Below are 22,258 nucleotides of genomic sequence, written 5' to 3' on the forward strand. Positions count from 1 at the left end.
CAGTCCATCAGTTGTTCTAAATGGTTGAAATGTTCTCTGAACTGTTGCACACTGACTTGGTTTCAAAGATAAGAGTTGTAAATTGGGAAAGGACATGTTCTTTGCCTAACTGACTACGATTAAGATATGACTCACATGTCACTGCACAGAATGGTATTTGTTAGCTCAGATTGAATCAGGGTTTCTGCTCCAATAATTCGGCTACATTTCTTTCCTTAATATTTTAGTATATAGTAAGTCATTTATATAAAAGCATATCAAGGATAGAATTGCATTAAAGAATTTGTAGGTCCTTTAAAGCCCTTTAGCCCTTTTATTGCTTATGATTTGGTCTTACATTTCGATTACATTGATTACTTGTATTTACTAGGGGTGTAATGATACCCTCATGTCACAATTCGATACACATCACGATATTGAACTCACAATACAATATTATTGCGATACTCCAAGACATAAGATAAAAGTGAACACAAAATGTACAGTTGATTAAAATGCTAAATTTTTGATATTATGGGTGTAAATGAATAGACTTGGACTTGGTGCTGGAAATACAAAGCGCAGGACAATAGTGACAATAGTGAATATTCCTGATTCTGAAGCTGAAAATACAGACTTATTTTAGACGAATATGCTTCTGTCACTGACTAGATACATTTAAAATAATGTTGGCCACTTTTTACTGGGAACATAAGACATTTGGCATCATCAGGACCCACAAATATCCCCCCATTGCATTATTATACATTATATTCAACATTATATATAGTTTAATGTAGTACTGACACTAAACTCTGAAAACTTGTTCCGCCTAACCAAGCAGCAACCTTTGGCCAATGCAAGATTTTCACAAAGAAAAGAAAATCAATCAAGGTCTAAAAGCTGTGGTTGATGTTGGCTAATGCAATCAGTGAGTTCTATCAGTTCAATTGCTGACAGGAAAATCTTGGGTGGTGTTTATGAAATAGCCTTTGCCTTTGGCCTGCCACACTGGCTGATGGAACTTTGGACCTGTTGCAACCCTTGATTAACAGTGGACTGAATAGATCCAAGTATAAAAGATGCACGCCAGAGGATCACCATCAGTCTTTGTCTGGAGGAAGACTCGCTTTAGTTTCAGGGCTTTTGAGCTTCTTCTGACCCAGCATGGGGAGTATGAAGTTCTGCCTATTACTGATGCTTGGCACCGCTGCCATAGCCCGTGAGTATAATGTTCCTTTGCATTCTGGTGCATTAAAAGATTTTCAGTGCATGTAGAGTGCATTATTATTATTATTATTATTTTTTTTTTACATCTATCCTGTTTTTTTAAAATAGAATTTTAAGGCTATTAATGTTTTTTATGATAAAGTTGTTTGAATGGTTAAATTCACCTTATTTTTTTAAATTGAAATACATTTTAATGTTATGTAAAAAAATATTTTTTTTACATAACACTATTTATTTTGTGTTGCACTATTTGCACTATTTATTTTGCTTCATCCTTTCTCATTTTTTTGCATTTTATATTATTTCAAGGCTATCAATGTTATTAATGATAAAGTTATTTGAATGGTTAAATTCACCTTAAAATGAGACTTTTTTAATTGAAAAACATGATCTTTTAATGTTATGTTTAAAATACATGCATTATTTATTTTGCTTCATCTTATAATGTTTATAATGTTTAATGTAATTACTTTCTCGCCAGAGCAAGACAGTGATTCCAATTCTCATCCAGGATGTCACTGTAAGTATTTTAAATTTCTTTATTTCTAATCGTTTGATTATTATTATTATTATTTCTTTTGTATTCGAAGTGTCATACATTTTAAGTTCCCTATAATGTATCCTGACCTTTTACCTTTTGGACTCACTGTACCAATTGTTGTTGTCCCTTACTTTGAACCCTATAAATGAGATCACCATTGTCACCTGGCTTATGTACTCTTTATCAACAACAGACAGTTCTTGAGTCAGGATGGCAGAGTCCATATTTCTTATTGCTCATCTTGATTAGATAAAACAATGTAATATGAAATGCAATTTAATAAGTAATATTTTAAATAATAATCCGATCATTTGACCTCTAAGAAAGATAATTGAAAAGTCTAGTGCCAAGAGGCAAAATATATATTCAAAATGTATATTAAATTTAAATCCACAAAAAAATCCACAGTTCAATTTTTTTTTATTGGAAAACAAGAAATTCATTGAAAACCAAATGTACAATGTAAATGTAAAATGTCTATAGAACATTTAACAATTGTTATTTCATGTTAGTTCACAGTTTATGAATATTTACTTAATAAACCTTTTAATTTGAAATATGTATTAGTAAAGGTTGAAAGGTTGAAAGGTTGAAAGGTTGAAAAAGGTTGAAAATAAGTCTAATACATGCTGTAGTCAAGTCAAGTTAAGTATATTTATATAGCAAAATATATGGCATCAAAGCAGCTTCACAGTATCAATCAAAACATAATAACAATGTAGAATTATTGTTCATTGTTAGTTCATGTTAACTAAGGTACTGTATAACTAATGTTAACAAATGAAACCTTATTGTAAAGTGACCAAAATATGACTGTTTATCAGTGTGTGATTAATATATTATTTTTGAATTGACCTTGTATTTATTTTATTTACAGTATCTAAAAGATTTAAGATATACAAAAAATATACATATCAGTATGAAGCAGAGATCCAAAACAGGGTGACTGGGACCTCTCCTCTCATGAATGGCCCCAAATTGTCCTGCAAGGTATATCGAAATTTGAGAAATCATATCCGTACAGTTTCTCAATATGTCTTCCCTGTTTTTTTTGTTTTGTTTGTTCCTTAAAGTCATTAACACCCTTCCATCCATAGGTTGAAATTGATGTGCCTGTGGCATGCAGCTTTGAGCTCCGGACGAGTGAGTGCTCCTTAACTGAGGTGGTCGGAACAGATGCAAATGGGGAACCCATCTATTCACCTGCTTCTGAGGCTCAAGCCTTTCAATCTGCCATGGAAAAGTATGTTTAAGTTTCCCTTCCCAGCTTTTGAGAAACTGACCTAAATAATAAAGTTCACAAATATTTAAAATAAGCGCAGCCAATACCTAAAATTTAAAACAGCCTGTCGAAAAATAAAAATTACCTGGTTTACACTGCCCTAACAAACACTAATATTTTAAACATTTTAAAGCTGCCTTTGGACCCAACATCAATTAAAGTTTGTGTTTGTTGAGGCATTGTGAACTCGGCTATATTCTCCCGTCTATAATAAATTGATTTTAAATTTGTCCAGAAACCCCAGAAGTTATTCAACAGCCATTCATTTTCTTTGAACAGGAATGTACTGAAGTTCGTAGTTGAGGGTGACACTGGTGTGACACTCTATCCTGAGGGTGATGAAACCAACATTCTGAACTTCAAGAGAGGTATCATCTCTGCTCTGATTGTGCCTATCATGGAGAAGGAGCAGAGAAAAGACATGGTACATAAACATATTTACTTCTTCCTTAAGGTCCTAATCTGTAAAGGTATATGAATTGCCTTTTATTGGTGTGTTGAACTTATTTGCAATGAATCATCTTATCTGGAATAATAAATTCACTTAGTTGATAGGAGACAATTTCCTTATATCATTACATTGCCTCTACATCATCAATATCCTCATGACAGGTTGGAAACAATTATGTTACTCTCATGATTTGGTGAAAAGTGTTGAGGCTAGCTTTTGCATAGTTGCTTTGTATAATCGTTATTGTAATTTTATATAAAACAATATTTAACTTTTAAACAATATCCTTTCTCTACCAAGAGCCGCCAATCTCCACAACCTTAGAGTTGTTTGACTTTACTTATTAGTAGTAATCAAATTAAACAAAGATTGTAATTAAAATTTTTGGCATATGGCCCAGTAAACTAATAAATAAAATAACATAATAATTACTCATTAATAGTGAGAATGTTTACTTTATAACTAGCCTTTACTTTATAACTAGCTTGTTCTAGCCAGTATATAATGCCAGAACAAAAAATGCAAACAATGACTAAAAGTAGGTGAGGATCTGTAAAAGTAAAAGCCTGTACACAAACATTTATTTGCATTTATTTAGATTTCCTTGTTTCATCTAGGTTACTGTCCATGGAATCTGTGCCACTGACGTCAAGGTCAACACCAGGGAAGATATTGCCACTGATGTCACTATCACTAGAGACCTGTCAAGATGTGATGCTTTCAAAACCCAAAGAAGCCACACCAGCCCGCTGGCCATCATCAATCGTTTGGTTAGACGAATAGTTTTCTTTTTCATTATACCCTCTGCTGGTTGAATCTTGCAATTATTGCTTCTTCGTTTTTTATTTATTTATAAATTAAATTAAATGCAATCCAATTAATCATCCTCCTCAGTGCAATTTACACATTACCACATGTTTGAACAATTAGGTTACCTCTTTTAAGTCTTTTAAGCAAGTTACCTCTAACCAATATTGACAAAATCATTATGACATACAGACTGAGTCAACAACAGGTAGAAAAAATGGTACTCATATACTTAAAGAAACAGATAATTGTGCTTAAATGTCTGTGTTTGTCAACAGCAATACCCTTTGTCCAAGCTGATTGGCAGTACCCAGACCTGCAACTACAAGTTTGACAACCAGAAGAAGCACATGACATCTGCCACATGCACAGAAAATCACATCTTCCTTCCTTTCTCTTACCAGTGAGTGACACTGACATTATTTTTGCTAGCTACATTTCCTTCATCTCCTATGTACCTGCATAAGTGGAACAGAAGATGTTCTGATTCATTCAAATGTATTTCATTTCCATTGCAGGAACAAGTATGGTCTCTCTTCTCTTGTGAAACAAATCCTAACTCTTCAGGAAACCAGCAAGATCAATGACAGAGTTTTTGATCACCGTGCGTATTCCCAGTTTCACTGTATATCTCGAATAAATCAAAGATGTTTAAATTTGATTTGTCTGGTTAAAAGTTAAAGAATAGACCCCTTTTCAGTTGGTAAACATGGTGACGTTTTTATGTGGGCGGAGCTTAGGTGGAGGCAGAACGATCCCTCTGGCCGCTTCACTAATGCTAGTTAGCAAGTTTTATTAGCTTGTTTTTTAACAATGACTGGAGAAAATCGGATTTATCAGATTTTATCTGATTGTAAGGTCACTCACTGTCCAGGACCGCGATTGTTATTTCCAAAAGTTATTTTTAACGGACAGAACCAGATTGGCCGACCCGCTCGTCTACACGGGTCGCTCACTCAATGCATGGACGATCTGGCAGGATTAACGTTACATTACCTTGGTTGAGTGCCCTGACTTCTACACCTACCTTATAGAGATCCGCAGTTCTGCCGAGCCAGGGCAGAGAAGACGACAATGTAAAGAGTGACATTACGGTGCGATTTTAATCATGTGAATATTTTCTAGGATTAAAAAATCCAGATACAGCATATTCATTTTTCATTGATACTTGCACCAAACAACACAATAAGATGACATTTAAAAATAATAAAAGTAATTTAAGCTCCTTATTATGTAGCCGAATCTGTGCTGGTTTGCATTGGCCGCCTCCAGTTTTCACTTTGTTTTGCCTCCAGCTAGCGCCGTGACGTAACTGTGACGTCGGCGCAAAAGGGGTCTATACTGACTACGTCCCCCCCTTTCACTCACATAATCATCCCTGTCTATACAACACAGGTTCTACTAACCCCAAGGACTTGGTTCTGGAAGCAGTAGAGGACAAAGCCCCAGTCCAGACCTCTGAGGCTCCGTTGTTCATCTTCAGGGAGCTGAAATCCATGAATGAAAAACCAGATCGCCAGCAGAGGGCCAACATGTTCCAGAGATTGGTGTCTGAACTCCGTGGACTTGAGCAGGAGGTTTTGCAGCAGACCATTACTCAGATGGTGGAGGAGGACAAGCTCTTGACTTGGCAGGCTTTAACTCAGTGTGGCACCCCAGAGTGTGGCAGTGCCATGTTCAGTCTCCTGAAGACCTTTGCCACTGATGCCATCGAGGTAGATGCTGCTGTCTATGCTCTAGGAATGATGCACAGCCCTACTGACCTCTTGGTGAAAGACATATTGGAGATTGCCCAGACCAAGCAGAGCAAGCCAATTATGTATGCTCTCAGTAATGCTGTAAGGCGGTAAGCAAACTCTGTGTACCTTTCACTTCCCTGCTGAAAAGACCAGCAGAGATTGATTTTCCATGCTTGTCCAAATTTGTTAATACTAGTTAAGTGTTGCTTGCATGGCCATCTATAGGCTGCAAAACATAGTTTGTGAAAATTGTCACCTGTATGGTCTTTCTAGAAGCTAAGTAATCATCCTCTATAAGCTAGTTAAAAAGCTAGATGGGGACATCTACTCAGCAGAATCCAAAACACAACATATGCTGGTGACCAGCAATGCTTCTCTTTTCAACAGGGATTGATTCTCATTTTGGGGTGGGAAAAAAATCCTAAACCCATTTGTCAGGATATGGCCACTGTTACTGACAATGTATAATATATCCCTTCAGGCACTTCCAAGCTGAGGGTCAGCTCACCTCTGAGATTCTCGAGGTGTATAACTTCATTAGCTCCATTCTTGGTGCTGACTGTTCTGGCGAGAAAGATCTGATCTTCTTGACTTTAAGGGTGTGTGTTTGAATATTTATATTCCTGGACATATTCACACTAGTTAAAACAAATCCAGTAATAATATATCCAATATAACAATATAATGTTATTATTATAATTATTGTTACCTGTCCTGTTTAGGTGATTGGAAACATGGGCGAGGCTATGGAAGCCGCTGATCCCAACATGAAGACCACTCTGCTTAAGTGCATGAGACAGCCTGCCACCACCCTATCCGTCCAGATGTCTGCCATCCAGGCTTTCAGACGTATGTCTGTGACTACTGATGTAAGTATTGGATACTGGATTTATCCAACTATTTACATTTCTTCCGAACCAATTTATGTGGAACTCTCTTACTAAAACTAACCAAATTCACACAATCTTTTTCATGCTCAGGTCCGTTCCAACATTCAGAGAGTGGCCCTTTATGCCAAAGGTGCTGTTCAGAAGAGATTGGCTGCATATCTTATTTTAATGAAAAAGCCAGAGGCAAGCGATCTGGAGGTTGTGAAGAAGATCCTTACCCAGGACCAGAATGTGCAAGTCAAGTCATTTGTGGCTTCTCATGTCTACAACATTATTCATTCCAGGAATCCTGAAATTCAAGAGTATGTTACCCAGTTTATCATTTTTATTTAGACTGCTGCATTCAAAACATTTAATTGCATATGTTCTGCTGTCTATCATTTCAGTTTTCTCCTTATCCTCTCCTTAACACAATAAGCTTTTCCTTCTCAGGTTGGGCAAAAGGATAGTTGAGGTCATGCAGGATGATGAGGTGCTTACCCATTCAAACTACACTCAGCTTTCTCGTAACTACAAGATGGAGATATTTATGCCAGGAAAGGATGTCATGGGCTCCAGCACGCAGGGAAGCATCATCTTTGATCCCAGCAGCCAGCTGCCCAGAGAGGTTTTGCTTGAGACAACCCTAAAAGCCTTCGGTTACAACCTTGACTTTATGGAGGTAGGAATCTTCATGCGATATGTTTAGTTTGACTAATTGTTTGTACCAATTCCACTTTTTGCATACACATGTGACTTTTAGAATTTAAAATTATTATTATACATTTTTTTTGTCACCAAGTTTGGTATGGACGGCAAAGGATTTGAGCCAACTGTTGAGACTCTCTTTGGAAGCAATGGCTTCTTCCCTGATACGATTTCCAAGGCAATGTACTGGTTTGGGGACAAGATGCCAAACAAAATCAATGAGGTTCTGCAAGAATGGGTTGACCCTCTGCGAACAGACAAAACTAAGAGACAGGTACTGACATTCATTGCTTATTCCAACCCTAAAAATTTGACTATTTACATGATTGAGTTTTTGCTGCATGGCAAGGCTAGATATATTCATGACCTTCTCCTTGACAGGTTCCTGAGAACATTATCAGGGAAATGGTGCGCAATTTTAACAAGCTTGCAAAGGACCTGTACAACCAGGACTCCCCAGAGGCCATGGCTTACTTAAAGATCATGGGGAATGAATTGGGATACATCAAGAGTACCAATGATCTGTCAGCTATTGTTGACAGGATGGCCACATATATTCAGGCCCTCAAATACTCACCTGCATGGGTATGTATGCTGCATTTTACATACATATCATATGTCTACAGTATATTAGCTTATATATCAGACAGCATATTGGTATTTGCTTGATTGTTAAGATTTGCTTTGTTATACTTTAAGAACAGTTTGTTTTTCAGGTTCTATGAATGCAAATACATATTATTTCTGTTTCAATAGATTACAAAGGTATTAATGTCTGGAGATCAGAGCATCTTTGCTCACTACATCTTTATGGATAATGAGTTCAGCCTCCCAACTGCCTCTGGATTCCCCCTGAAGTTTGCTCTGTCTGGAACTTTTGCACCTGGTGTTGAGGGCGGTTTGCACATGGAGCCTGGCAAGGTAATACATTTTCCCCCTGGTTACTATTTGTTCGTATTTGTGTTGTATTTGTTACTATAGTTAGATGGTTAATATATAAAAAACGCTTAAATTTCTGCTTCATCTTATTACTAACCTGTTCATTACAAGAGTTTCCTTGTTCTTTTCACAGCATGGACTGTCCTTTTCACCCTCCATGGCAGTAGAATTTGTCACCCGTATGGGAGTCCATATCCCCAAGTTTGTTGTCTCTGCTGTGGAAATGCACACCAATATGTTCCATGAAAGCTCTTTCAATGCCAAAATCACTAAGGTCGATGGTCAAATAAAGCTGTCTATCCCGGCACCTAAGGGTACTACCGAACTCTTCAGAGTCAGGTATCTTTTGTGCTATATGTCTGAAAAATACTTCAATGCTTTAAAATGTACATAGACATGATGGGAATCCTCTTGTCATTTTTTCACAAATAGCAACAAGCTAGTGATGGTGTCCAAAACCCCGGTCACACTTGTTCCTGACACAGATGATAGGACTGCCATAGCACACTGCAGCCCCCTATTCTCTGGGATCAATTTCTGCACCACCATTCTTAACTCAAGAGCTGCGAGAAATTCTCCATACTTTCCTTTCAATGGAGAGTCCAAGTAAGAATCCAACATTTTCCATGCAAAAACGCACAAAATCATTCCTCTAATTTATCCTTCAATTCCTGTTATGCTAAAATTATTACTTTCCCACAGTTTTGTTTTGACTATCCAGCCCACTGGTGACATCACTGAGTACACCGCAACTATTTCCTATGAACTCTTGAACGAGGGCAAGGAAGGCCGCCAGAAAGTAGATTCTCTGAAAATGATTTTGCAAGCAGAAGGTATGTAATTCTTAACAACAGTGAATATTAAATCATGACCACTATATCTCTACATTTTTCAAAGGTGGAGATTTTTTTATGGGTTTTAGGCTAAATACTTTTTTCTTTTCTACTCATAAGGTGAAAAGCCCACAGAGGCATCTGCTACTATTAAATACAACAGGAACAAAAATACTCTCACCACCAGCATTGCGATTCCAGACTATGATATTGAGGCTGGAATCAAAGTTGGTGTCACTGACAGTATTGCCAAGGGAAAGAAGATCACCATTGATATCTCCAACAAAAATATTCAACAGTTTTCTCTCATTGGTCGTGCAAAGTAAGTAGAGATCCAGATAACTTTTTGAAACACTTGTCGATGGACAACCAAAATTCCTAAAATCCAAAAACATAAATAATCTAAAGACAAGTTTCTGCCAATTATAGGTTTGATTCCATGAAAGACGGCTTGCTGGAAGCTCAGTTGATTGTGCCCTCACTTAACACCGAGAGCACTCTTACTGCCACCCTGAACTGTGTTGAAGATTTGACTGTGGAACTCAAGAGTAACATCAAGCTCCCAGAGACCAACTCTGTGCAGAAGATTACCTTCCAATTTGGTATTGGATCTATTTCCTGTCACTGTTTCTGTAAACTCTTGATTATTACTTTAAAATCTTTATTTTATTAAATCAGTCAAATATGAGTGAAAATATCAAATATAAGTGAAAATTTCCTTTTACAACAGATAAAGAAGAGATGAAGATAGAGATGAAGTCTGACATGGACTCTGAGATAAAGAAGCTGATGCCTAATGTAGCACCTCTTCAGAGTCACCTGGATCAGGTCTTTGATGACATCATGGAACACAAAGTTGTCAAGACTGACATGAAGCTCCGTCATATTTATGGAAAACTCTGGGAGGTATGATTGTAATTTCAGTTGAAAATAGCATTAATTTCATACATATGTTTTTTTAATGATGTTTATACCAGTATGTTCATTAATTTTACAGGCTTATCTCATTTGGATGGATAAGATTGCTTCTGATGTGCCCTACCTTCAGACACTAAGAGAGAACATTCCTGAGTTGGTTATTCCATCTATGCCTGAGAAGGTGTTCATGAACACGTAAGATTAATGCTAACTTTTTTTTTAATTCTACATAATCCAAATTCTAAGGTGCATATCCATTCACTTCCAAAAAATGTGTTTTCTCTTTACAGTGAGAGCATGTTAAAATACAAGTTCAACAAAGATCGTGTCACTTTCACTATTCCTTTGCCTCTTGGTGGAAAGACATCTGAGGACCTGAAAATCCCTCCCACCATGGCCACCCCTGACCTTACTATGCCTCAAATTGGTCTAATGCTCCCCTCTAAGCAGTTCACTCTACCCACCTTCTCCATCCCCTCCAGCTATGATCTCTCAATGCCTCTTCTTGGAATGGTAGAGGCATCTACAAAAGTCAGTACAAACTTTTATGATATAGAGGTGGTTTTCTCTGGTGGCAACAACACTGTTGATAAGTCCAGCTACACCGTAGGCTACAAAGTTGTTTCTAACAGCCCTTTGGAACTTCTTGCCTTTACTGTGGAAGGTAAATACATGCATACATGCAGTATACAGGATACATGAATTTAGTGCATTGATATCGTTCCTTGAATAAAGTTTTTTCTATAATTTATGTAATTTCCATTTCTGTTATATATAGGATCTGCACAAACTGCTGGCATCTCAGAGGACACTGCGAAGTTTGACATCATTTCTTCCCTGAAGCATAAGCTCTTAGATGCAAATCTTAGCCTACTGGAAACAGTCAAAATCACAGATGCAGTGAAAACAACAGGAGATTACAAGATTGAAGCCTTCAGCCCTCTGGGTATGCAGATGTCTGTGATGTACACAACCCAGGCTTTAGTCTCTTCTGAAATCACAGGTGATGGCAGTTTAGATGGATCACTAAAAGTAGGATCAATGTCTGCTACTACCACTGCCACCCAAACCTTTATACTTCAACCCAAAACCAGAGAGGCAAAAGCTGAATCCACTTTCAGTGTCAGATGTCCCATTCTCCAAATTGAAAACAAGATGAAAGCTGCAGCAGTCAATGGAGAACTTTCTTTTGAATCAAACACTGACATAGAGAATGAGCCAGTCCATCACACCACCAAGTTCAACATTGAACTGAAAGAAGCTCAATTTACCATTAAGTCTGATTCTGTCACCAAATCTAATGAGCGAAAGCTTCAAAACCAGGTAGATTTTGCTGCAACCATGAAGGAAGTTGCTCTCAGGATTGAGTCCCAGGCTGATGACAACACAAATCGAGCTTTCTACCAGCTTGCTGGATCCCTGAACACCCAGGGACTGGAGCTCAATACTGATGCCACTATCAGCTTGGCTGCCAACCGTGCCTCCAACAAGGGCACCCTGTCATTCACCAAAGATGGCCTGACCACTAGCTGTACCACCAGTGCCCAGGTCAGCTCTCTGACCTTTGAAAACATATTCCATGGTGGCATTACAACCACTGGTGCTACAATGTCTGTCTCTACCAAGGGAACAGTCCAAGAGAACAGTGCTGAACACAAAGTTGAGGGAAGACTTGCAAGCTCAGAGGTATACCTAATCAGTATGTACAAGGGAGACATTTTCAATGTCAACACTAGAAACAGGATCAATTTCAAGTTGAATGAAGATGGCCTGAACCTCTCCAACAACTTGATGGCGTCAAATCAGGAGATGAAAATAGAAAACACAGACTCTCTGATACTCACCCTCAAATCTCTGGCCATCCGCTCTGAGTCTGACAACTTTTTGAATGAGAACAACTTCTACAAGCACAACATTGTAGTGGACATTCATGACTTTAAAGCATATTTAAATGTCAAAAATGAACTTAAAGTCATTGGTGTCAGCTACAACAATGATGCCCAGATGACGGCAGAGCCCTACAGGATGGAAGTTACTGGAACTCTGAAAGGGGCATTTGGTGAAGAGGAACTAAGACATAAATATGAGATCACCTATGTTGACCAGACAGCCACTGCAAAGTGCAGCACCTCTGGAAAACTCTTGGGCACTCAAATGTCTCAGAGCTCTGAGTTTGAGATTGTTGGATTTTCCACAAAGTTCGGCAATGAGGTGCGCTTCATCTCTCCCTCTCTCCGCCTGGAGAGCAACATCCTCACTAAAGCAGAACCTTTTAGTGTGAATGTTGAGAGCTCCTTCAATTCTGATGGTGCACTAAACCTGTATGGAAAACACAGTGGCCAGGTGAAAAGCATGCTGCTTATTCAAGCTGAACCCAAGTCTTACTCACACAAGCAAGAATGCAAGGCCTCAACCTCTCACCAGTTGAACAGTGGAAACTCGATTGAAACTAATTTCCAGCATCAAATAACCAGCGCTATCACCCCTCAGCAGCAAAATTTTAACATGAATATGAAGTCTATGCTGAATGACCATGCCTTTGACCACTCCCTGGAAATCTTCAATACTCCAAAGAACATAGGTATTGCACTGAAAGGAACAGTTTCCACCAACCTCTTGAACAAAGCAAATGCTAATCAGGAATTTGCCATCACTAGTGCTCTGCAATATGAAAAGAACAGTGATAGTCATTCGATTTCCCTGCCTTTCATTGAAATTCTGCCTGCTGTCATTGGGGAGGTTAAAAGTTCAATGCTCACCATGAAAGATCGTAGCATTGACATGCTTCATGGCATTGATGATAAATATGACATTACAGACACTCTTTACAGGAAAGGAACTGAGCTTTCACAAGTAATTGAAAATGTTGATGTAGATATGTTCATGGATAATGTGAGACATTTTGCCTCCTACGTGACAGCTGTAGTAACGGAAATGAGCAAACATCTGCAATATTTAAGGAACTCGATTGACAGTTTGGAAACAACTAGCATTATGACCAAGATAAATGAAATCTTCAGCAAAATTGATGAGGTTTTGGCAGAATATGAGGTGGAGGCAAAGGTCGAGAAAATCATTGATGATGCTGTGGATTTAATGAAACAATATGAGCTAAGAGAAACTATGCAATCAGCTGCAAGTTACCTAAACTCGCTTGACATAAAACCAGTGTTTGAAAGAATCTTCGGACAGATTAATGAACTGACAAAACAACTAATTACCAAAGTCAACGAAATGATTGCTTATGATTTTGACACCTTGGCTGATGAAGTAAAGCAGATTGCCACTGACCTCCTTAAAGTCCCCTGCTTTGGAATGCTGCATGGTGATATTGAGATCAAATCCTCCGAGCACACTCTGAAGACCATCGCTGAACTCAAGAACTCAACAGACAAGATCACTGCTAACCTGAATTCTCAGTTCCAGACACCCATTGATCTCCTGGCCTATACCTTTGATGCCACTGCTCACCTTAACATCCCTAGAATGAAAGAGCTGTCCCTGACTGAGACAGTGAAAGCCAATCACATGGCTTTCTCTCTTGATCACCAGGGAGAAATGTCCATCAATGACGTTTTTGCCCAGGTATCTTCCAAGACCACAGCTAAGGTAACCACAGAACCATACACTGCTGACTTAGAGCACAATGCATTACTGAGCACAGAGAATGGCTTTTCGTGTACTTCGGAGACCTCTTACATCCACAGTGTGAACATGCCAGTGGCCAACATCTTCAGTGAAGCTACAATGACCCAAAAAGCTGCTGCTCAGCTGGAATCTGGCATATTTACTCTCACCCTTGCAAATGATGGCAAAGGAAAATACTCTATCCTTGATTGTTCCGATGAAGGAGACCATAAGAGTAACTTGGAGATTGTGGTGAATGTGGAGTCCATAAAACTGATCTTTAATGGTGACACTAAGAGCAGTCTTCTCAAGATGAAGCAGAAAGTGGATGCTGAGACCAGTGGTTTGAATCAGATTAAGTTTAATGTGCATGCAGAGACAGAAACTCCCTTCATCCAGAGAAGCATTGCAGCAGTGAAAGGGCAGATTTCTTTGAAGGAACTCATGTTTGAGCTAAGTGGGTCTCATGATGCTGAACTGATTGGCAAAGTTGAAGGCACCATTACCAACACAATTAACTTCAAGGCTGTGCCTTTTGAAATGATCTTTGATACCAAAAACAAGGACAACATAAAGCTGATGCTTCCCTTTAAGTTATCCAGTAAGGTTGATTTGCAAAACGATATGACTTTAACTCTGAGTCCCTCTGAGCAACAGACAAGCTGGACCGGTCTTGCTAGGTTCAATCAATATAAGTACTCCCATTATATCAGTATGGCTAATGGCGAGAAGGAAATTCAGATCTCTGCATCAGTCAATGGTGAGGCTGACTTTAATGTACTGACCTTGCCAATTAACATTCCTAAATTGACTATCCCATTGATTAACAAGGAAACACCTTATGTAGAGAAATTTTCTTTATGGGAGGACACAGGCCTTAAAACAATCTTGATCACACCTCAGCAGACCTTTGATATGGATGCAAAGTTTAAGTATGTGAAGAACCACGAGATGTTCAACATTCAGCCTGCCCTCAATTCTGTAATTCGGAAAATTCAAATACCCATTTTCGCAGCAGCCAAAATCTCATCTGACATAAAGGAATGTCCTTATTTGGCCAAGATCCCTCTTCCCAGTATAAAGGAATCTATTATGATCCCTGTCATTGGAGACCTGACCTTCGACTTGTCTGTGAAAACTGCTATGATCACCATCAACACTAAGGCTGAGATCCTTAATCAGGATGAAATTGCTGCCCAGTTTGAAACTCTGGCTACATCTGAGTTTGATGTTTTTAATGGCAAAACCAGTGGCTCTGCAACCTTTAACATGAAGTCAGGGATGAAATTGTCAACCAATCTGATTGTGGAGCATACATATTTTGAAAACAACTATAATGGACTTCTTGAGGCCAACACAGAAGTCTCCAAGACTGTTATTTCAAATACTGCCAAAGTCAATCTGCCAGATATGAAATTTATGCTTTACCACGAATTAACTGGAAATGCAGAAGAAGGTCTTACTGTCTCTGTATCCTCCCCATCTGCGGGACTTCTTGGTCTTCAACTACAGAGCAAGGACTTATCCCACCATACAGGAAGACTTTTTGGTGCAAACCCAGTAAGAATCTGTTTATCATTTAAAATATTACAATTTATTATGAATTTAGTGTATCTTACATATCGATCAATTGTTGATATCTTAAATATTTTTAACATTCAATTACAAGTTGACATGATTATAATATTTTCTGTTTCTTTATTACAGTCTGCGGATAATGTGGACATTCTGAAGGTTGACATTGCGATAATGAACTCAAACAGACTGAGCTTCCAGACACAATGGAACAAGGAGGTCCCAAGTCAGATTCTTTTGTGGATGAAGGAGAAAGTTGCTTCATTAAAGGATTTGAAAGACACAATAACATATTACATTAGTGCAGTTTACGATGGCATCAGCAAGAAGTATGAGAAGCTTGAGAGTGCCATTGATCTCATCAAAGATCAAGGTAAAGTCATGTACAAGAGAGCAGCTGAAAAGATTGCTGCTGCTGACCTCTCAGGAATCAGCAGTAAGATTTCAGACAACATTGTAATGATCCTAAGAGCATACCAGAAGAATATTCAAGCCCTACTGGACGCAGCCATTTCATTTATGAGGAACACCCAGTTCCAGCTTCCTGGACATGCTGAGAAACTCTCTGGACTTGAGGTCTGCAATAAAATCAATGTCTTCATTTTTGATTTCATCGAGGAGGCCATCACAAAGGTGCCAGAGATCTTTACCTCATGTGCTAAGGCTGTCATTGAACATATTAGAAAAGTAGAAGTCACAATTCCTGGTTCTACCCATATTATCACTGGAAGAGATGTATTGGATGACTTCAATGTTGCATTTCAGAAGATCCAAAGCCAAATTATCACCATTGTAAAGGGTCTAAGAGATGTGAGCTTTGAGACCATTGTGCAGAAACTGTCTGAAATCCTGAAATTTAGTGTGGAGAAAGCAGAGGAGCTCTTTAACGCTATCAAATTTCAAGATCTCGACAAGCTCTCATCCTGGATCTCTAAAGTCTTCTCTGATGCTGTCAATTCCAATAGCCTGCGTGAAATAACTGAGCAGGCTGAGAACTTCAGGAAAATTATTGAAGATTACTATCAAACTGTCAAAGCCAAGGCCCAGGACATTTTTGCTGAGATGACCATTGAGCAACTGATTGAAGACATCCAGGCTTGGATTAATTATGTAATGAACCGGCTAGAAGTTCTCAGGGACCAAATTACTAAGACCTTCAAAGATGCCATCAAGAACATCCCGTTTTATATCAGAGTAAATGACACAGAGATGGACATTGACATTCCTATTCCATTCATATGGGATTTCTTCAGTAGAATGATTTCTCATCCTTGCATCAAGTCACTAATTAGCTAAACTAAGAGTATGATTAAGATTGCCTCCATTAAAAGTGTTATGCCCACAAAACATTTAGCCCATGCTGCTCTTTTTGTTTTGTAAGTGACTAATTTAGAATAATGTTCTTTAAAGTAAATAGCTGAATGTTACAATCTGTCTTATTTTATTTAATAAAAATGACAGTGAAGTATCAATAAAAAACCCATTTGTACTGCATATAAGGTGTTATGTGTTGCTTATACATTATGACACTTGCATTGCATTTTCTTATATACAATTTTCTTTATTCATTCTTTGGTATGTACATCTTAATTTTCTGTAGTCTCATACACTCACCACTGGGTTTCACAGATCAGCCAGTTTTAAGATCAGTTAAATTTAGGAGACAGGGTAACATGGATCACACATTCCACATATTCTAGTCTGATAGTAAAAATGATAATAAATAAATAAATAAATAAATAAATAAATAATAGAAATATTACAAATCAAAAAGTAAGTAAACTGTTCAATCTGAAATATTGCTTGCTCAAAAATAGTCTGGTTCAGTGTTCACTGTTGGACTGCATGAATAAAAAGGGTGACTTTGACGTACAGTATATCTGTCAAATAATGAGCCTTTTCTAACTCAAATGTTATAAATGCTTAATAAATATATTGATTCCTATATATTTCAGTCAAAACCAGATTCCTGTATTATTCTCTAATGCTGCAAAACTGCGAGTGAGATATTAAAAATATATGAATTTGTGTTCAGAAGATGAACAAAAGTCCCGCAGGTCTGGAAAGACACGAGGGTGTGCAACTAATGACAGAATTTGGGTGAACTAAACTTTTAAAGATTCCCAAGCTGTGTGCAATAACATCTGGAGGAGAGTGAACAGCAGATGTCTTACTCTCAGTCTCTGGGATGGAAGGGTGTTGTACAGTATTTGTGGTTTTCTCATGACTCATTTCACTGTTCTTACTATGTTGCTAATAGAAGCTAATCTCTGTTTTACCCATGATATTCTGTAAAAAGGTCATGACGCCTTTCCACAGCCTTTACCCTAAAAACTGATTTTACTTTATTTTGAAGAAAAAAAAAACATAAAAGCAAAACCATAACTTGATGAGATATTAAAAATGAAACAGTTATTTCCAATATTAATAACCTGTGAACCTTTATGTAGGGTAAACCATTTATTCTTGATTTATAAACATTAATACCTGTGAAAGTGCACCTTAATGCAAATTGGACACATGTGAGCTATTTATTCATGAGTTATAAACGATAGTAACCTGCTTATGTGAACATGAATCATTTATTTATGAAGCAATAAGGTGCGAGAGTGCTGTATTGTCAATAAGTCACGGCTGAAGGGCGTTGTTAGGCACAACATTGTTTAATAAATAATCTTTTTTTGTGTCATTTAGTGTGATTTTCAACTTCAGTGAAAGTTACATTATTATGCCTTAAGATGGTGGCAAAGACTGTCTTTATTAGTGATTCAGTAGGCTACCAAATAATTAGATTAAAAGGGACTGAAACAAGGACATTATTTGTTCTTTAAAGGAAAGCTATAAAGGCAATTTTCAGAGAGGCCAGCAATGTTTTCAAGGCCAGCAATGCTTTCAAAAAAATAATGAAGTGCACAGATAAATCATTTATAATAAACACTACAATATTACATATAAAAAGAAGATTTGTCAAATTTGATTTCATGCTGACTTTAAACAAATATTAAAAAAATATTTATATACATATAAATATTCAAACCACTTAACTTAGTGATTGCTATCAAGATGTGAAGAGACTTTCAGCTTAACAAAAACATATTATGAATGCAACCTGTTAAAAGGACTAAAATATATACCTATAGCCTACAATTGGACAATGTACTGATTTTATAAGATATAAGATAAAAGCCATTTAAGATTGACCTGAATGAGTGCTATATCAGATGCAGGTAATTCACTCACATACTTGATCTCTCTCTCTCATAATACTCTACATGAAGTAGTGATCATTTCAGCACTGGAGTATGACAGTGTGTTCTTTTCAGAAGTCTGTCACTCATCTACTGTCATGCTGCCTAAATCAAAAGTGACATTTTAACCTTTTAATTCTTGTTTTTCTTCAGTGCGAGAGTTTATGTTTCTAAGGGAAACATCTATTGGATGCACAGAACCATTGGGCGAAGCGGTAATATAATCGTGCTTTATTGAGAATAAAACGCAGCTATTCAGAACCAAGGACTGAACGTTTTATAATAATTATTAATGCACACACAGAAGTCAAGTCAAGCCACGCATATATGTATATACGTATATAGCGCTTTTTAAAATACAGATTGTTTCAAAGCACCTTAAAGGAGATAACAGGGAAATAATGCAACAAAGTTTGGTTCTTGAAGAAAATAGCATCAGTCCAGCTTAAGTAAGTACACTGATGGTTCATTTTTGTTGTAAAAAAGTTAGTAATTTAGTTAATTTCTATATAGCCGCTCTGGAGAAAACAGTGATGTCCTCGTCCAGCTCAGTTCAGTTCTCATATAATGGTGTCAATGCAGGCAGATCAATTTTATTGGTGAAAATTAAATGAAATGTCCTCAACTAAGCAAGCCAAAAGTCTAAGGCGACAAGGGCAAAAAAGGCAAAGAGAGTTTTCTTTTTCTGGTCACATAATTTGGTCAGATAGTGTTGATCTGGTCACATGTATAATTGATGTATCAGTAACACAATTTTAAACAAAAAAAAGATTAAAAGTTTTCTTGTACAATTTCTTGTGCATGACCTCATGAAAAGTGGTTTATGCAAGTACATTACTTGCATAAACCAAGTAATGTACTTGCTTGTACTGTAAGTAATGTACTTGTCAAGTAATGTAATGTAATGTAATCAAGTAATGTACTTGATTGATTCAGAGAAACAATCAAGTATTTCACCTAAGCAAGCCAAAACTATTTGATAAACACAAGCTGAATATAGGCCTATATTTTATCTAATGGAAGTGTTTTGGGTAACACTTTAGATTACAGCCCGGAAAGTACTGTGTAATTAAGAGGAATTTACAGTGTAACTTTCGCTAATTATAGTGTACCTATAAAGTACTTACATGTAAGTATAAGGGAAAGTTTGTAAAGTTTGGGGAATAAAGGGGTAACAATCAGGAGAAATAATAATAAAAAAAATTATACTGTAAGTATTATGGGCTACTTATTCTATTATGATACAACAATCTTACATTTGGGAGCAATTTAGCGAGAACATACACTGCATACCTTTATGTAATAATTGTGTACCAAAGCAATACATACTGTATAGGCTTTTTAATACAAACAGTTTAATTTTTTTATGTTACAGACTTGCAATACACAGTAACAATATTTTTTAAAGTATAATTCCAAACTGCTATAAGAAATCCTATGCAAATGGCAGAGGGATATAGATTTTAACAAATCAAAATTACGAGCCCATTCTCACCCCCAAGGCGTCACCTAACTGAGCAAAAGCATTTTGACCATGCTTCAATATCTGACGCTTTAGGCGCCCTTTAGCGTCAGTTAGATGACGCCCTAGGATCGCGTGTAACCCTACCCCCACCCCAGACCTAAACCTAACCGCGTCATCTAACTGACGCTTTCCTTTAGATGTTAGATGACACCGTAGGATCGCGTCATGTAACTGACGCTAAAGGGCGCCTAAAACGGCAAATATTGAAGCATGGTCAAAGATGACGCCTTGGGGTGAGAATGCGTTGAAATTACTGTAGCATTCATCACCTCTAATGCAAACATTAGCCATCAAAGACATAATTGATAACTATTGGTACAGCAAACAAGTGTCTCTGGAACTATTGATCATTTATAAAACAGTGTATAATGGATTGACAAAGTTGGAGACTGACAGAGGATCCCTCCTGTGCGCTGTGCAAGAGACCGGCAAACCTGGAGCACATTCTGTCGTCCTGTTGGGCAGGCCTGACTGAAGGGAGGTTCAGGTGGCGCCATGATCAGGTGCTCCGTTCGCACAGCTGGCTGATGGACTGGAAAAGGAGAGGAAGCGGAAAAGAACCAAGGCCCAAGATAGAGGTCCCCGTTTCATTTGCTTCCTCAGGCCTGGGGAGAAGGCCTCCGGCCAGACATCGTGCCAGGCAACAAGACAGGTGGCCTTCATAGAGCTGACGGGAGGAAAAGATCGAGGAGGCACACAAACGCAAGTTAGGGAAGTATCAGTGCCTCATCTCTGAGAGCCAGCAGACGGGTTGGAGAGCCTGGAATCTACCGGTGGAGGTGGGTTGCAGGGGTTCCCAGGACTCATTTTGGAGAGCATTGGGGACACTTGGGAGAGAGGGGCAACCCGCAAGAACCTAGTAAACAAGATGACAAAGCAGGCAGAGACAGCATCCAGATGGCTGTAGTTGAAGAGGAGTGAGCGGTGGCTAAACGAGGCTGGCAGAGAGGGCGGGGGTCAGAGCGGAGTGGGATAGTCCTGAATGACCGAGGGAGCAGTTCCAGGACGGACGTTGGCTCTGCTGTCAAGCCTCATGGAGGTGTCGTGGGCTAGTTGACGAAACACCGGTAAAGTGGGGTGCCCACTTGAAGTCAACAGGTCTGAACCATGCAGCTCTGCCCTCAGTTGAAGATGTCAGAAGGAAGTGACTTCTGTGCTAGCAGGAGCAGGACGTAACTTCAGTCAAGTGTGGGTGAACATGTGCATTGAAAAAGCAAATGCATGACATCAGTCAAATCAATCAAATTTTATTTGTAGAGGCCTTACAACAGCCAAAAGGTGCACAAGGCGCTTTCCAGAAAAAACTTCAATACCTAAGTACTCCTTAGTAATTATAGAAATAATATAAATAATTATTAATGCAAAAAGGTCTTAGTGAGTCTTTATAAATATATTTATAGAAGGGTAATACTTATAGGCTATAATTTATTATAAACATGGTCTTTATAAAAAGTGTTACCTTTTATTTTTTGAATAAATATATTTTTTTCAGTCCATTTTTGGGTCAGAATCATGTTTCACTGACTTAGTCTTCAACTGCATGTCAGAGACCTTTGTGGATTTGGAACACTTAATTGGGACACCAATACACCACCCCCAGCAAATCACAAACTCATTTGTAGTGCTATTTTTAATGGGAAAGTGTGTCATTTGAATTTAACAAGTTGTGTCGCTTCCTCTTGGTACATTCGGCATACTTACAATGTTGTTAAATGTTTTCCCTTTCCTAAATGAATTTGGATGGATTTTCAGTCTTTTGTCAAACTTACATATTAGGGTTTATAATTTTGTTAAACATCCCAAACATACCTAAATTGAGTGTGTCAAATATTATGGTCCACTATTAAAATTATAGTTTCGACTCACATTTAAAAACACTGTAAAATCACTTTGAATGTATTGTCACTGCAAATTCTAAATTAAAAGTTTTCTGAATTACTAAAACACTAAATCCCACTCTCTGAACCAAATTCTCAATAAATAAACC

General features: G+C 37.8%; 1 protein-coding gene across 1 annotated transcript; it reads left to right on the top strand.

Annotated features, from left to right (window-relative positions):
* The first annotated feature begins 1,074 nt into the window (after positions 1 to 1,074).
* Positions 1,075 to 16,997, top strand: LOC120476165 (apolipoprotein B-100). Its single transcript, XM_039667117.2, is given in 27 exon segments — positions 1,075 to 1,201; positions 1,691 to 1,729; positions 2,628 to 2,740; positions 2,848 to 2,993; positions 3,312 to 3,456; positions 4,101 to 4,253; positions 4,569 to 4,693; positions 4,809 to 4,894; positions 5,686 to 6,136; positions 6,511 to 6,628; positions 6,752 to 6,898; positions 7,010 to 7,221; positions 7,352 to 7,580; positions 7,701 to 7,880; positions 7,988 to 8,191; positions 8,363 to 8,527; positions 8,679 to 8,884; positions 8,978 to 9,151; positions 9,248 to 9,378; positions 9,499 to 9,700; positions 9,808 to 9,980; positions 10,109 to 10,284; positions 10,376 to 10,491; positions 10,587 to 10,960; positions 11,075 to 15,483; positions 15,631 to 16,733; positions 16,735 to 16,997. Coding segments are annotated over 27 exon segments (9,657 nt in total). The 5' UTR covers positions 1,075 to 1,146; the 3' UTR covers positions 16,760 to 16,997.
* The last annotated feature ends 5,261 nt before the right edge of the window (positions 16,998 to 22,258 follow it).

The sequence above is a fragment of the Pimephales promelas genome, chromosome 13 (assembly GCF_988280905.1).
Source record: "Pimephales promelas chromosome 13, fPimPro1.hap1.1, whole genome shotgun sequence".
Classification (NCBI taxonomy): domain Eukaryota; kingdom Metazoa; phylum Chordata; class Actinopteri; order Cypriniformes; family Leuciscidae; genus Pimephales; species Pimephales promelas.